Raw genomic sequence first — 13915 nt, forward strand, 5'->3', positions numbered from 1 at the left:
GCTCTGGATGTTTTCATCCGTGAACAGCATCAGGCCGTGAACAAATACAAGAAATAAATACATTTCAAGTTGGAGTCCCATAGAAACGGCGGCGTAGGTCAGTGTCTGGACTTCAACTCCGAGAATTCCCCAGCCGGCAGAGTAGAGCCGGCTGAGGAATTCTGGGAGTTGAAGTCCTTACACCTTAAAGTGGCCGAGGTTGAGAAACATTGGAGTAGGTAGCACATCTGTGACTTCCCAACTTTTGAATATCTGTTGATGAGCCCCCCAGAGTTTGGTATAAGATGGGCACCTATATAAATGTTACAAATAAATAAAATTTATTTCTGTTTTCTTGCGACCCTTTCCTAGTGCTGGTTCATGTATCAGATCAATGCTTATACCGAGACCTTTTTCATAAGTGATCCAGATACCCTGCATGGTACTGTTTTGTGACTCAAGTGTTGCATTTGTTTAGTTGCACACAATCCTGCTATTTTCACTCAGATCTTTTCTTGGTTTCCTGCTCCCACTGGTCTTCTAAGGAAGGTGCTGCACACCCCGATTTGTTCATGAGATTTATTTGTTTGTTTCATATTTCTTAAACACCCCAGCTCCCTTGGGGATTACTCCATCTCTCTCTATTAATAAAATTGCAGAATGGAAGATTTTTGCCCTGGGCACGACTAGAAGACCTCGGAGGACCCTCCCAACCCCGGATTTCGCCACCCTTCTGTGGCAGGCTAGGTTTGCTGGCTTGTTGCGACCTTGCCACACATGTTAATGTCGCTCGCTCCCCTATAGACGGGGATGTCATTTTTTGCAGGCGCCCTGGGTGAGGCGCTTGGATCGCACCTAAGTAGTCCGCTGATCGGACGCTCCGCATTTTCTTACGAAAGCCCAGCAGGGCCATGACACGGGTGTAGACCAATCAGAAGCCCACTGGAGCCGGACGCCGCCCAGCTGCTCCGCCCGAGGCAGGCAGCGGCGCGTGGTGCGCGGGAGGGCAAGGCAGCCCCCTCCGTCCCGAGGGGCGTCCAGCCAGCCGCCCGGGGGGGAGGGGCGCGAGGGCGGCGGCGCTGGCCCTTTAAGCGATCTGCGCAGTCATCGCCCGCCCGGCCAGGACTGCCAAGTCACCGGGTTCAACTCAGTCCTCTCGGCCACCCCCCTCGAGAGCCCTGATTGGCCTGCGGCCGAGGACAGCTCCACTTCCGATTGGGCTCCGCACTTTGCAACAACTTCTCGGAATCTTGCCTACGTCACTGAGCTGGAATTCTTAAAGCTGCAGTGCGCGCGGAGGGGGCGCGGCGCGGGCGCCCGGGGAGCCTTTCGTGGCGCGCGCAACAGGGGCCCGGCGCAGAAGGGGCGGCCTCCCAAGGCGGGATCGAGCTCCGCTCAGCTCTCTGGGCCGCGCCGCGCGCCTCGGGAGGCCGCGGTCTGCGAGTCAGGAGGCGCCCGCGGGAACTGGGGGAATCTCGCCCCTTTAAGGCCCTCTCCCGAGCGGGAGAAAATGCCAACTCACAGTGGCGCTGGGCATGACGGGAGGGCGCGGGTGAAGCGAAACTACATTTCCCAGCAGCCTCCTCCCCCCCCCTCGCCAGGGAAAGAAAAGGGCTCCCTGCCGCGGATCTGGCCAGCGGCTCTTGCCAAGCCCCAGCCGGGCAGCCGGGCCGTCAATCATCGCGGGCGCATTCGCGCATTGGCTGCTGTGCGCGGGAGGGGGCGGGAAGGAACCGCCTCCGCCTCGGCCCATTGGCCGGTCCGACCGCCAATCCGAGGGCGGAGCGGCCGGGCTGCCATTGGGCGGCCGGCGAGGCGGCCAGCTGATCAGAGGCAGCGGCAGCCGGTGAGCGAGCGTGGCGGCGGCGGCGGGCAGGGCAGGCGGCGCCGGGACCGGGGCGGTGTCTCCGGCGGGCCGGCCGAGCGGGCACAGTCTCCTCCGGCGGATGGTAGCGGGCCGGCCGGCGGCGCCGGGGCAACGCGAAGCCGGGCGTCGAAGAGGTGGCACCCGCGGCCGGGTCACCTTCCGCCTCTCCTGGCAGCCGCCGCCGCCGCGCCCCCTTCCCGATTGGGGCGCCCGGGGGAGCGCAGGGCGCTCGGGGAAAGCGGCGCCCGCGAGGCTCCCGTCTGCAGCCCGGGGTCCCGGGGCGGCCGTCCGGCCTCGGCGTCCTCCGAGGGAAGGGAGCGCGCCCCCTCGCCGCCCCGAAGAAACTTTCTGCAGCGCCCGCGCTGGGCTGGAGGCTTGGCTGTCGCGCCTGTCGGTGGCCGCGGCCGGGACGCCCCTGCTGCTGATTCATGCCTCGCAGCCGGCGGCGGGCGGGGCGGGGCGGGGCGGAGCGCCTGCCCGTCCTTGGGCCGAAGTTCAGCGCTGCCGGAGGGGCCGGCAGACGGCTGGAATGCGGAGCATCCGGAGCAGGCGCGCGGGGAATGCGCGTCGGGGTGAGCGCGGCCCTGCCAGGGCTCCCCTCCCCGTTACGCGCGGGCGGCGGGTCTCCCCGGAGCCCCAGCGGGTCCAGGGCTGCGGAGGAGCCCCGAGACCGGCACCTTCTGCGATGACTCAGGCGGGCGGCGTCTGGGGCGGAAGCGGTCGCTGGTCTCTCTGCAGGTTGGGGAGGCGGACCCGGCCCCTTCCCTCCGCTCTAACGGCGCCCCCCTTGCCCCCCAGCCTGGCGCTCCGGCCCCCTTGGCTGCCGCGCAGCAGTTCTTCGGTGGCACGCTTTACGTCCCCTCCAGCAACTAAAGCTGCCAGTTGAAGAACTGTTGGCCGTAGCTGCTCTCGCCCAGGGCCGGCCGGCCTGCGCATGGATGGATGGATGGAGGCAGCCCGGGCCCTACAGCTGGACCAGTCCCCGACAGGTAAGCCGGCCTGCTGTCCTCTCCTTCTCCAGAGCTCCCCACACCCACACCGGATTTCCAGGGCTCTCCAGCCGGCCCTTTCGGAGACCGGCCTCGTTGGACAGCTGCAAATGGGCGGCTGCTGCGTTGCCCCATGGCCCACCCCGCCCAGTCAGGCCTTGGCCTGTTGCCTCTGCCCGTGGCTTCCCCACAGGCCCGGTCAGAGCTCGGCTCTGTGGATCAGTGTGGGGCCTGGGTGGCTGCTCTCTTGGCCAAAGAGCTTGGCCTCCTTTCCTTCTGCATTCTTTGGATCTCTTCGTTGCTGGGCAGAGGCCTGGGGCTTTCAACTGAACCTGTCTCCCCCCCCCCCAGATCTCCCTCTGGAGCTGCCAGTGGGACCCTCAGAGCCCCTTTGCCCCATCACAGCAGCAGCAGCTGAGGAGTGAGGGGCAGCTGCTTCCTCTTGCTGACCGGAAGCGCACGATGGGTTTAGCCAGTTGATCCCTTGCTGCACCCTGGTGCTCACTCTGATTCCCAGGCCAGGGCAATACAGGAAGAGGCAGGTTTTGCTGGGTGGGGCTGAGAGGAAACGGGGGTGTGTGTGATCCTGTTTCCCCATCTGCCCAGCATTGGGGGGGCTCCAGGACCTAGGCAGGAGCCTGTAAGCCAAATTGAGACAAGAGAAGTGGTCCTGGCCCATCTCTGCCTTTTCCTGTGTCCCCAGACAACCTTTGGGGGGGGGCAGGAGGGCAGAGGATAGACTTCCCTGACATTCAGGAGTCGGTGCCCTCCAGCCTGTGGAGCAATGCCAGGATGGTCACTCCATCTGCCGGCCGAGCATGGAACTGCTGGGCTGTGGAAGCTGGTGGCCAAGGGGAGTGCCTTGAGAGGGCTGCTGTGGCTGGGGGGATTCTGGCTCTGCCTGGGATTCGGGGGAGGGTCCCTGCTTCCTTCATTCTAAGCCAGGAAGGAACATAGAGCGTGCATGGACAGGAACAGCTTTCACAACCTTTCCTCTGCCCCCCCTCCTTGGGGCTTGGTTGCTCCTGGTCCATCTGGCCCCCAATTCCCCCTGCAGCGGGATTGCCCCCAGGACCGCAGGTACAAATGACGTGGTCTCTTCATTGCTTTTAGCCTCTTCCTTAACAGAGAAAGGGTTTGAGAAGTGGGCTGTTCCAGCCGGAGGGAGTTGGAAGTGACCTCCAATGGGCCATGCGTCTGGCACCTTCCCCCCCCCCCCAGCAGAGCTTCCTAGCCTTGAAGATGGATGGACTTCAACATGACTGGCTGGGGGATTCTGAGAGTTAAAGAAGTCCGCATATCTTGGGGGTGCTGCCTTGGAGCCTCGAGGCCCGAGCAAAGCTGAAAGCCTGCTGGTGGTCAGCGGCCCCAGCTCAAGTTTCAGAAGAAAGGGAACGAAGTTGCAATTTTCTTGACCTCGGTTTATTTCAGCCCGATGAGGGGATGCGTCTGCCTGTGATCCCCAAGCAGTGGGCAGACTATTGGGGTGGCTCTCTCTTTGGCAGCTCTTTGGCCTCCATCATGGTCCTGCAAAGATAACACTTGGCTCAGGGGAGGCCAGGACAAAGAGCCAAAGGGCTGGCAGTGGGGAGGGGGAACTTACTCTGCCTCTTGCTTGGAGATGCGTCTCCCCGAGTATAGGGTCTCAGCTACCACGGCCACCAGGGGGTCACAGTTCAGGCTGGCCACTGCGGTCACCCAGCCATCCCTGGGGGAGGAGAGATATCAGAGGGGGAACCATCTCCCTGTTGCCGGGGAAGGGGGAGGGGTGCAGAGCGCCCCAAAAGTTGACCGAGGGGCAGTTGCTTTCTCCCCAGCCCCTCCCTCTGGCCGTAGCTGACTGCGAGGACTTGGTCACCGCTAAGCAGAGTTCCCCGTCTGCCCTCACTGGCACGGGTGGGGCACAGATGCTGTTCCAGGCGAGGTCACCGTCATTCCCGCAGGAAGGAGGGTTACAGTACGGGAGTCCTCCGGCTCCCTCCCAAAAGGCCTTGCCCAGAATCCGCTTGTCTTGCTCTGGAGAGCCAGGTGGGCGGTTTGCCTCTCCGGCTCCTCTCACCTCAGGTAGAAGAGGAGGAAGCTCTCCTGGCCCAGGTCACCTTCCGGCACCGTCTCCGTGTGGCCCGTCCCGTAACCTGAGAAAGAGAGGGGGGGGCTCCAACTCTGGCCGAGCAACTCTGGAAGTCTCCCTGGCCTGGGAGCTTCCAGCTTGGACGTCTCGCTGCCCTGTCAGGATGACCCCAGCCCCCCCCCCAGTCCCCCAGGCTGTACCTGCATAGCGGATGGTCTTTGACTGCAGCTTGGTCCAAAAGAAGGGCACCGTGTGGAGCGGCCTCTGCCTGGACAGCATGTTCAGGGCCGCCACGCGTCCTGGGCAGGAGAGAGACAGACCGTCTGCCCCCCTTGTGGGACAAGGAACCCAGGAAGCTGGCTGGCTCAAGCGCTTGGAAGGCCTGGGAGGAGGGGGGGGGCAGGGACTAAGCCAGGCCCATGCAGAAGGGTCGGCAGAGAGTGCAGCCCTGGGCTCAGCCGAGTCTCCCTGCGCCACACATGGAGAGACCCAGCCCAGCCTCGCTCTGGGACTGCAGGGGCCGGAGGGCTTCGCCTGTCCCCTGCTCCCCTGCGCTTGAGCCAAGGTTGCCCCCGAGAGGGTCGATGATGGCTGAGTGCCCCATTTGGACAAGCCCCCAGCCGGGGCTGGTTCAGGGCCCAACCAGACCCGTGATCTGCTCTTTTTCTGGGACCCACAAGCCACCCTTTTCAGCTTGGGGTGGGATTGGCTGCCGCCGGTTGGGCCCCCTCTGCCCCATAGCCAAAGTCTAGCTCGAAAGAGGGGGGTACCATGGGCTTGGGCAATCTGCCAGTGGTAGATGGGTGTGGACTTGCCACCAGCCAGAGCCACAGGAAAGGAGGCCACGTCCCCAGCAGCAAAGACAGACGGAGCGCTGGTTTTCATGAACTGGAAGGGAGCAGAGAGTCAGTGCATATGGGGGGGGCACTACCTCAGGGTGGACCCACCCCTGCTTACCAGGTCCACCAGGATGGACCCTGTGCGGTCAAGCTTGATGGAGCTTCCCTGGACAAAACTGGTATTTGGAGTGTTGCCTGCAGAGAGGAAGTGGAACTGTCAGGCCAGTGATCTCACGCCGGGGCTGGCCCCCCTCCCCTCAAGATCAGATGGATGTCTTTATCTATGAGGAAGCTGCAAGAAAAGCCCTGCCCCCTCCAGATGTGCCCAGCTGCAGCCCTGGGATCCCCAGCTGGTGGGCAAGAGGCAGGAGCAGAGCCCTCTGTGCCCCTGCCTTTACTGCTCCCCCTGGTGGCCAGAAGAGGAAATGCTGGCCCTGTTCCATGCTGGTCAAAGACCATCGGAAATAGGAAGCAGCTCCTTCTGCAGAAGGCGCTCCTGCCCCTTTCCCCTCCCGACAGCCTCCCTCTGTTTTCCCCCTTTTTTAGTGTGAACATGGTGCCAAGGCGCTGCCAACTCACCAATGCCCACCACCACCAAGTCCGCAGGGAGAACAGAACCATTGCTAAGAATGACGTTGGTGACCTGGGAGGGAAAAGAAGGCAGATGCAGCAGTTCTCCCCCATCCCTTCTGTAGACCTGGCCTGCCAGCCTCTGGGGCAGTGGGGGGTGGGGGCGTGTCTCAGACCTTCCCATTCTCTCCCTGCATCTGGGCCACATCTGTCTTCAGGTGGAACAGAACTCCCTGGGCTTCGAGCATCTGGAAGGGAGGGAAGGATGGATGGATGGATTATTCTCCTTGCTGCACTGCCATTGTCCAGTCACATCTCTGGGGCTGCTCCAAGAAACCTCTCTAGGGGGGACCTAGAAGGGGTTTTGCTGAGCCCGGGAGTGCTTGAACCAAATCGGGACTTGTGCCCACCACATGTTTGCATTGCTCGGGCTTTGTCCCTGTGACACCATCTTCCTGTGCTGGCTACAATTAAAAAAAAAGCAAACTATAGATGTTGTTCCGGCAAAACATCCAAGATTTCCTGCCTAAACTCGACTATAAGGATCGGCCTATGAGGAGGTGCCCCTGGGGAGAGCCTCGGGGGCGGGGGGCTTCCCAGAGAGCAGCCCTCGCTGCCCTGGGACTGCTTGCCCTTCCCTACCTTCATGGCCACGGTGCCCACCTGACCTCCCAGGGTCAGCTGGTAGGGCCGCTCTTCCTTCTCCACCACCTGGACCTGGGCTGCTTTGCCAACCAGGTTGCCGGCTACCTCCATCCCTGTATGGAAGGAAGGAAGGCTGGGAGCTGAGAGGATGCTGGCATGAAAAGTTGGGGGAGGGGCGGAGAGCCCCCACTCCTTCTAGCTCAGAGCTATGGGCGCAAATGAATCCAGAGTCTCCGTACCAATGAAAGAGGCTCCCACAATCACCACGGTCTTGCCCAAGGCCCAGGCCAGGATCCAGTTGGCATCTTCAGGGGTGAGGAGTGTGCAGACATTCCCCAGGCTGCAGCCCGGGCACTGGAGCTTCCGAGGGCTGGGCAGGGAGAGAAGCCCATCAGAGCCCTTGCCTGGGTCACCCCCTCTGCTCCCCCCACCCCCGGGCAAGACTTCAGTTGCCATCATTTACCTACAGCCCGTGGCAATCAGCAGGCTGCTGTACGCCTGGGATGTCCCATCCCGGAAGTGGGCCATTTTTCCTGCGGGATCCACAGACACCACCTGCAGCCGGATGAGAGCCAGGCTAGATGCACACGGGGTGGGCAGATGCCCAGGTGAAACCCTGCCCCCCATGCAGGCTGACCCCAAGCCAGCAGCAGACTCAAAGGAGGTCTGGATGGTCCAGCACTGAGACAATTCCTTCCGGTGGCCCCTGTGCTGGCTTTTGGCCATGTGCTACCGAGCTGAGACGGGATCCATGAGGTAGGGGCACAGCGGACAGATCTTCCCAAAGGTGGGCTTCCTTCACAGAGCAGGGTGGGCATTTCACGGTGCAGCTGTTTTCTCCTCTGAGCTTCGGGCTGGGCCAGCTACTTGCCAGGGGGAGGGGGACATAAAGCCCCAAGGGGAGGTTGAATCGTGCCAAGCCATCCCCACCCACCTCTCTCTGCTTCCAGACCTCAATGTTGTGGGCATCCAAGAAACTCTGACTTCGCAGATAGAGGCTCTCTGCTGGAGCACCCAAGTCCTACAAGTCCAGAGGAGAAGCAAGGTTTATGGGCTGGGGGCTTCCCAGTGCCCAGGCATGGGGAACCTGGGGCCCTTTCAGCAATTGGGAGCATCCAAGAGGAGGGGGAGATAGACATCCCCCTTCTTCCTCCCTCCCACTTTTGCTCTTGGGGCTATCCCGGAGGCTTGTGAGGGGAGGGGTCCCCCTTCTGGACCTCCATGCACTTTCTTGGGCCAGTTCCCTCTCCGATGGCTGCTTTCAAAGCCCAGAGGGTTGTCCCCCTCCCCTTCTGAGCAACGGCCCTCCCCCTGCACACCCCTCAACCAAATGCCCCCCCATGCCAAGGTAAGTCCCGTCCCTCCCCAGCCCAGACCTGGGTCAACTTTGTCTTGTCGTAGGGAAGGTGGTTCTCCCAGGTGGCCATGATGATCCTGCCGGTGAAGCCCTCTTGCCGAAGAGTTTCAGCGCAGGTCAGGGCTGCCGGGCCTGTTGGGGTGGGCAGGAAGAGAGCCGGTCCAGCTCTGCCCTGGACCTTGGCCTGGCTTTGCCCTTCCCTCCCTCCCTCCCCCTCCCACCGGCTCACCTGCTCCCAGCAACAGAGCGGTCTGGTGGTCCAGCTGGCACTCCCTGGCCATGGGCTTCACTCTGCGGCCACTTTCAAGATCCTGCCAGGGAGGGAAGGAGAGGGAGGAAAGCGGGGTGGGGGGTGGGGTGGGGAGATGCCCTGCAGTCCGTTGTGTCAGGCGGGGAGACCACTTACCTTCAGCCTGGCTGAGACGTACACCTGCCCTTCCTTCACGGTTGCCTGCAAACAGCAAGGGGCTGTCCTGAGAGGCCCACGGGGGGGGGGGGCTGTGCCAGGCCGTCAGGGGAGTCCCGAAGTGGCTCTTCTCTTGCACCCTCCCCCCTCCAAGCAGTGGCCTACGAGCCCCAGAGAGCCCTTTCTGCCGCCTAGGAGGGGAAGGCAGAGGAGCCATTGGTCCTGCTGTGGGGACGGAGTCCCCCAATCCTCTCCCCCCCCCCCGTCCAAGCTGCCCTGCTGATCCCCGGCCTGACCCCTCCCTATGAGAAATCCCCCCTCCCCACAATGGGTGGGATTAGCTCCAGCGCCCTCTTTCTGTGTCACTGCTTTGCCCGCCAGCTTGGCTGGTGCCTGGCTTGGCTGAGCTCCATTTTGCTGGAACTGGAAGGCAGCTTTGTCCAGCGGCAGTTGGCTCAGGGCAGGGGTGTCAAATTCGCAACATCACAACTTTTTTCCCACTGCCAGCAATGGGGTGGGCGCAGTGTCGCTATGCTGCATCCGGCCCGCAGTCCGGCAGTTCGACACCCCTGGTCTAGAGGTTAAAGGGCCAGGTTAGAAAGTGGGAGACCGTGAGTTCTAGTCCTGCGTTAGGCATAAAGGCTGGCTGGGTGTCTTTGGACCAGTCCCTCTCCCAGGCCGGCCCACCTCACAAGGTTGTTGCTGTGGGGAAAAGGAGGTGGGAGGTGCCTTGGATATGTTCTCTGCCTTGAGTTATTTGTAAAAATAATAAAGGTGGGATATAAATAACATCTGCTCTTGAGTTATTATAAAGGTGGGATATAAATATAATATCTGCCTGCGTCTTGGGCCCCAGCGGGGTCTTTTTATTCTGCCCAGGCTACAGAACCGTGCCAAAGGGGTTAAAGGAAAGCAGTGGGCTGGGCACACAGGGGTGGGGAGAGGGGCAGCCTGTGGTGCCCCACCAGGATGGCATGCAACCCCAGTGGGCCTAGGCCTGAGGGCGCACTCACAAGGGCAGGTGGCGTTGGCAGGAGCTGCCCTGCTGCTCAGATCCTAAAGGGCTCAGCAGTGGCAACCTGTGTGGCTCCTTTCTCACCTTAAGGGATCCAGAAGCATCCATCGCCCCCCAATAAAAAGAGTCTTTGAGAGGCTGCCGGGGAAGACCCCTCCCCCAAGAACAGTGTATGAAAGCTTCTCGGACCTGGGACCCCACATTCCCCTTTGGGGAGTGTGGGGGCAGGCAGAGTTCAGACGTACTTGGAAAACAGACAGACAGTCCAGGGTGGGATATTCTTCAATGTCGCCAGTCTTGGTGCTGAAGCAGGCACCGTGCCAGGGGCAACGCAACCGGCCCTTTACCAAGTAGCCTGAAACCCAGAAAAAGAGACCCACGGGGGGGGGGAGCAGTGTCCATTGAGAAACCTTGGGCATGCAATGCGCCCAAAGGCAGCCGAGACTGCCAGAGCTGAAAAGAGGCAGCTACGGGCACCAGCCCTCCGCAGCGAGGCCAGTATAGGGCCGCAAGGGGTGCGAGTGTTGCTCTTGAAGCCCAAGGCCTCTCCGGGATCCCCAAGAAGGGGCAGGGCTGGAAGGGAGCAGCCCCTCGCCATGGGCAGAGCCTGGATCCAGAGCACCCAAACCCAGGCCTTTGCTTAGTATGACAAGGGCCCCACCCTCCCTTGTTCCCAGCCCAGAGGAGGCTGCACAGTGGGGGGAGGACTCACCTTTGCAGAGTGGGGCTCCGGCATGAGGGCATCTGCCGCCCAGCGCTCGGAGGTCCAGGCCCTCCCTCACCAGCAGCACTGGGCATCCAGCCACCTCGACCTCCCGCATCCTGCACCAAGGAGAGGGCAGAAGAGCCTTGGCCCAAGAAGCCTTTGCTAGGCTCCTAAAAAGCCCCCCAGACACAATGGATGGGGGGGAGTGGAGGAAATGCTGGTGATAACAACATAACAGCATTGAGTCCCCCTGCACCTGGTTGGAAGCCCTCCCCCCCCCCCGCCACCTTGTAAAAGCAAGAACTGGGAGGTTTTCTCAGAGGATGAAAAAAAGGGGGTGTCTCTTAGAAATGGACCAAAGGAGACACATTTCACACATGGCTAAGAAATAGCAGTCCCCCCCCCAACAAGAGAAAGCCCTGGCTGAAAGCCCCCTCTCCCCTCCCCCCCCACCACAAGGCCTTGCAAGGGCTGCCTTGGGAGCCCAGAGGCTGCAGAAGAGCCTCCGTCCTGGGGCTGGCCCTGATCATCCATTCCGAAACTGCCATCAGCTGCACCCAGGCGGGTAGGAGGGAAGCACCCTCCGGGTTCCCAAGGGAGGCTCTGAAGGACAAGCCGGGTCCTCTTGGCCCAGGCCCCGGCAGCCTTCCAGGCATTCGGCTGCCTCTGGAGGCGACAGGCTGAGCCCAGCCGAACTGAAGGGCCAGGAGCATAGTCCCAGCCAGCCCCACTGACTCGCCTGGGAAGCAGGAGGGCTGGATCTCAGGGCAGGGAAAGGGTGTGGCCATGAGGTCATCCTGGACCTCCCCCCCACCACACAGGGGCCTCTCTCTGACCCTGAGGAGGCTCCCCTCAACTGGCTGGGAGGCTGACCCAGTCGCCAGCCTGCAGCCCTGTGCATGCCGGCGTTGGCTCCTCCTTCACCCCTTGTGCAAGGAGAGGGGCCCCATGCCCCGTTCTGGCCCCGGGGATGCGGACTTACTCTCCGTCATGGAGCTCATCTTCGCGGCAGACATGCTGGGTGACCAGAGTGTCTGCTCCATCCATCTTCTGGGCTGAGACTGGAAAGAGAGAGGGAGGGGGAGGAGGAGGAGGAAGTTGGGGGTACCTACTAACATCCCCCCTCCCCTCCCAGGGGACCCTCCGCAGCAGCTGCAGGTCTGCATGGCGCCTTGGAAGTAGCAGAGAGCCTCCTGGCCAGGGAAGAGTTCCTCACAAAATCCCCCCCCTCCCTTCCTACCACCAGGCCGAGCACTGGGGCAGGCAGAAAGACTCCCCCCCCAAAAAAAGATGAGAGCTCCTCAGCCGGAAGGAAGTCTTCTTGGCTGTCAAGAGAGGATGCTGCCTTTTCTGGGGCCAAGTGCAGGAGTTGCCTTTGCAAGCACAGCGAGAGAGGAATAGAATAGAATAGAATAGAATAGAATAGAATAGAATAGAATAGAATAGAATAGAATAGAATAGAATAGAATAGAAAAAAAATAGAATGGAATATGATAGGATAAGATAGAATAGGATAGGATAGAATAGAATAGAAAATAGAATAGAATATAGAATATAGAATAGAACAGAATATAGAATAGAATAGAAAATAGAATAGAATAGAATATAGAATAGAATATAGAATATAGAACAGAACAGAATAGGAATAGAATAGAATAGAATAGAATAGAATAGAATGACAGAATAAAAAATAGAATGGAATTATAAGATAGGATAGGATAGAATAGGATAGAATAGAATAGAAAATAGAATAGAATATAGAATAGAACAGAATAGAATAGAATATAGAATAGGATATAAAATATAGAACAAAACAGAACAGAATAGAACTGGAAGAGACCCTGGAGGTCTTCTAGTCCAGCCCCCTGCTCAAGCAGGAGAACCTATGCCATCTCAGAGAGAGTTGTTGCCCCATTTGTGCCACCTGAGGAACTCTTTGCCAGGCAAACTCAACCACACCTCTTATCTGTAGTTAAGCCCTGCCAGAGGCGGACAACCCCCACCCCCACCCCCATGCTGCTTGGATCCCTACCATGAATAGCACACACAGATACTGACAAAGAGCTTGGGGGGGGTGATGGCTTGTCTTGTGGGTCTCCCCCCCCCCGTCTTCCCCAGCCCTGAGAGAGAAGGACTGGCCCGAGTCCCGCCACGGCTGGCTTCCTGGGGCTAGAATTCTGGGCCTCCCGGTTCCTAGCCTGGTGCCTTAATCACTAGGCCAAGGTGCCTCTCTGGGCTGATGCTTAAGAAGATCTAAACTTTACGGGAAATGTTAATTGACTGAAATGCAAACCCAATAAAGTCAGATGTGCTTTAGAGTCCCCACTCCCACCCCACCTGGGAAAAGGGGCGGGGAGGGGGGCCCTTCTGTAAAACAGCCTCATTTTCCCAGCCCCACCCAAGTCGCCAGCCTCTCCCCTCCCCACGGTGCTTGCCACAACCCGTGACCCCCCTCGCGGGGAAGAATTATCCACCTCACATCAAACAAATGCAATAAGGTCTGGCTCAGCCTCCTTAAGCTTGATGCGTCCTTCCTTCGCAATTCCCAGCCTGACAGGTTTTCCAGGCTGGGAATCCTGGGGGAGGGGATCATAGTGCAGCCCAGTGGGGCAGGGGAGGCCTTTTCAAGTCTAGAATCTGGCAGAACAGAGCTGAAGGAGGGTGGCTGCTTTCCCTCGCCAAAGGCAGGGCTGGTGAGGGGGTAGGTGGCTTTGTGGGTCCACCCAGGATGGCCCCTCGCGCAGGGTCAATAACTGCTCCAGTTGTTGAAGCGGCCTCTGCTCCATGCGCAGTGACCGTTCTTGGGTAGGAAAGGAACGGGGCTGCGCTGTCCCCTTTCAGCCCCCCCAAGCCCCCGAGGGATCAGGCAAAGAGCCTTCCTGAGCTGGACCCCACAACCCGTTAACTGACCGCTCCTCACAGGGTTGCCGCAAAGCTGGTAGGGGGAACTCAGCCCCCTTGGCGCCCAAGACAGAATGCCTGCCCATCCCCGCGGAGGGAGGCCTTCAGCTTCGAGAGCTGAGGGCTTCTGCTCTTCCGTCCTGGCCCGCCCGGAGGGGTGTCCCCGCCTGACCCACTCAGCCCAGGCTGACCTGTGCGACGGCAGCCAAGGCTCCCTGCGCCCCCCCCCCCGGTGCCAGCCCCTCGCCCATCCCCAGAGCAGCCGCCCCGAGGAGCCCAAACTCACCGGGGCTTGGCGTTGGCGCTGCCATCGGGAAGGGACACAGGGCGGCGGCGGCGGCGTCTCGGAACAGAAGAGGGGACGGGGCGCGCCTGCCAAGCAGCCCGTTCCTTCCTCGCGCATCCAACCTGGCGCCGCCCCCGAACTCGCTTGAAGTGGGCGGCCTGCATTTACTTATAAGCCGCCCGGCTCCGTCGGCGAGGATCCCGGCGACTCGCAGCCGAGGGGGGCCGGAGGGCAGCGTTGGGGCTCTGCCCACTCCCGCGAACCGGAGACCGCAGGGGTGGGAC

The 13915-nt window shown here is 60.7% G+C and overlaps 1 protein-coding gene across 4 annotated transcripts; it reads right to left on the bottom strand.

The window, feature by feature from the left end:
• Window positions 1-2304: 2304 nt before the first annotated feature.
• On the bottom strand, window positions 2305-13757 carry LOC120319401 (apoptosis-inducing factor 3-like). 4 transcript variants are annotated; one of them, XM_039368227.1, is made up of 19 exons: window positions 13632-13757; window positions 11427-11505; window positions 10451-10560; window positions 9984-10093; window positions 8724-8768; window positions 8547-8628; window positions 8337-8449; window positions 7895-7981; window positions 7424-7515; window positions 7200-7330; window positions 6958-7073; window positions 6492-6563; window positions 6325-6388; window positions 5864-5940; window positions 5677-5794; window positions 5107-5205; window positions 4895-4970; window positions 4439-4543; window positions 2305-4362 (listed from the first exon to the last, which is right to left on the bottom strand). In XM_039368227.1, exons 1-19 carry the CDS (start codon window positions 13654-13656, stop codon window positions 4314-4316), a joined length of 1650 nt encoding a protein of 549 aa, XP_039224161.1. In that variant the 5' UTR covers window positions 13657-13757; the 3' UTR covers window positions 2305-4313. The 4 variants fall into 4 exon arrangements, with proteins under 4 accessions (XP_039224161.1, XP_039224159.1, XP_039224160.1 ...); XM_039368225.1 differs by having other exon boundaries at window positions 5107-5794; XM_039368228.1 differs by lacking the exons at window positions 2305-4362; window positions 4439-4543; window positions 4895-4970 and having other exon boundaries at window positions 5122-5288.
• Between the last annotated feature and the right edge of the window lie 158 nt (window positions 13758-13915).

Source organism: Crotalus tigris, unplaced genomic scaffold, assembly GCF_016545835.1.
Source record: "Crotalus tigris isolate CLP2741 ecotype Arizona unplaced genomic scaffold, ASM1654583v1 scf7180000020724.653033, whole genome shotgun sequence".
Lineage (NCBI taxonomy): Eukaryota > Metazoa > Chordata > Lepidosauria > Squamata > Viperidae > Crotalus > Crotalus tigris.

Excerpts from the sequence above, each read along its gene's own strand:
- LOC120319401 (XM_039368225.1), bottom strand. The coding sequence starts at position 13,656 with ATGGCAGCGCCAACGCCAAGCCCCG. Across the intron at positions 8,629-8,723 it reads ACGTCTCAGCCAGGCTGAAG|GATCTTGAAAGTGGCCGCAG; the intron begins GTAAGTGGTCTC and ends CCTCCCTGGCAG. Across the intron at positions 4,971-5,106 it reads AAAGACCATCCGCTATGCAG|GTTACGGGACGGGCCACACG; the intron begins GTACAGCCTGGG and ends TCTCTTTCTCAG.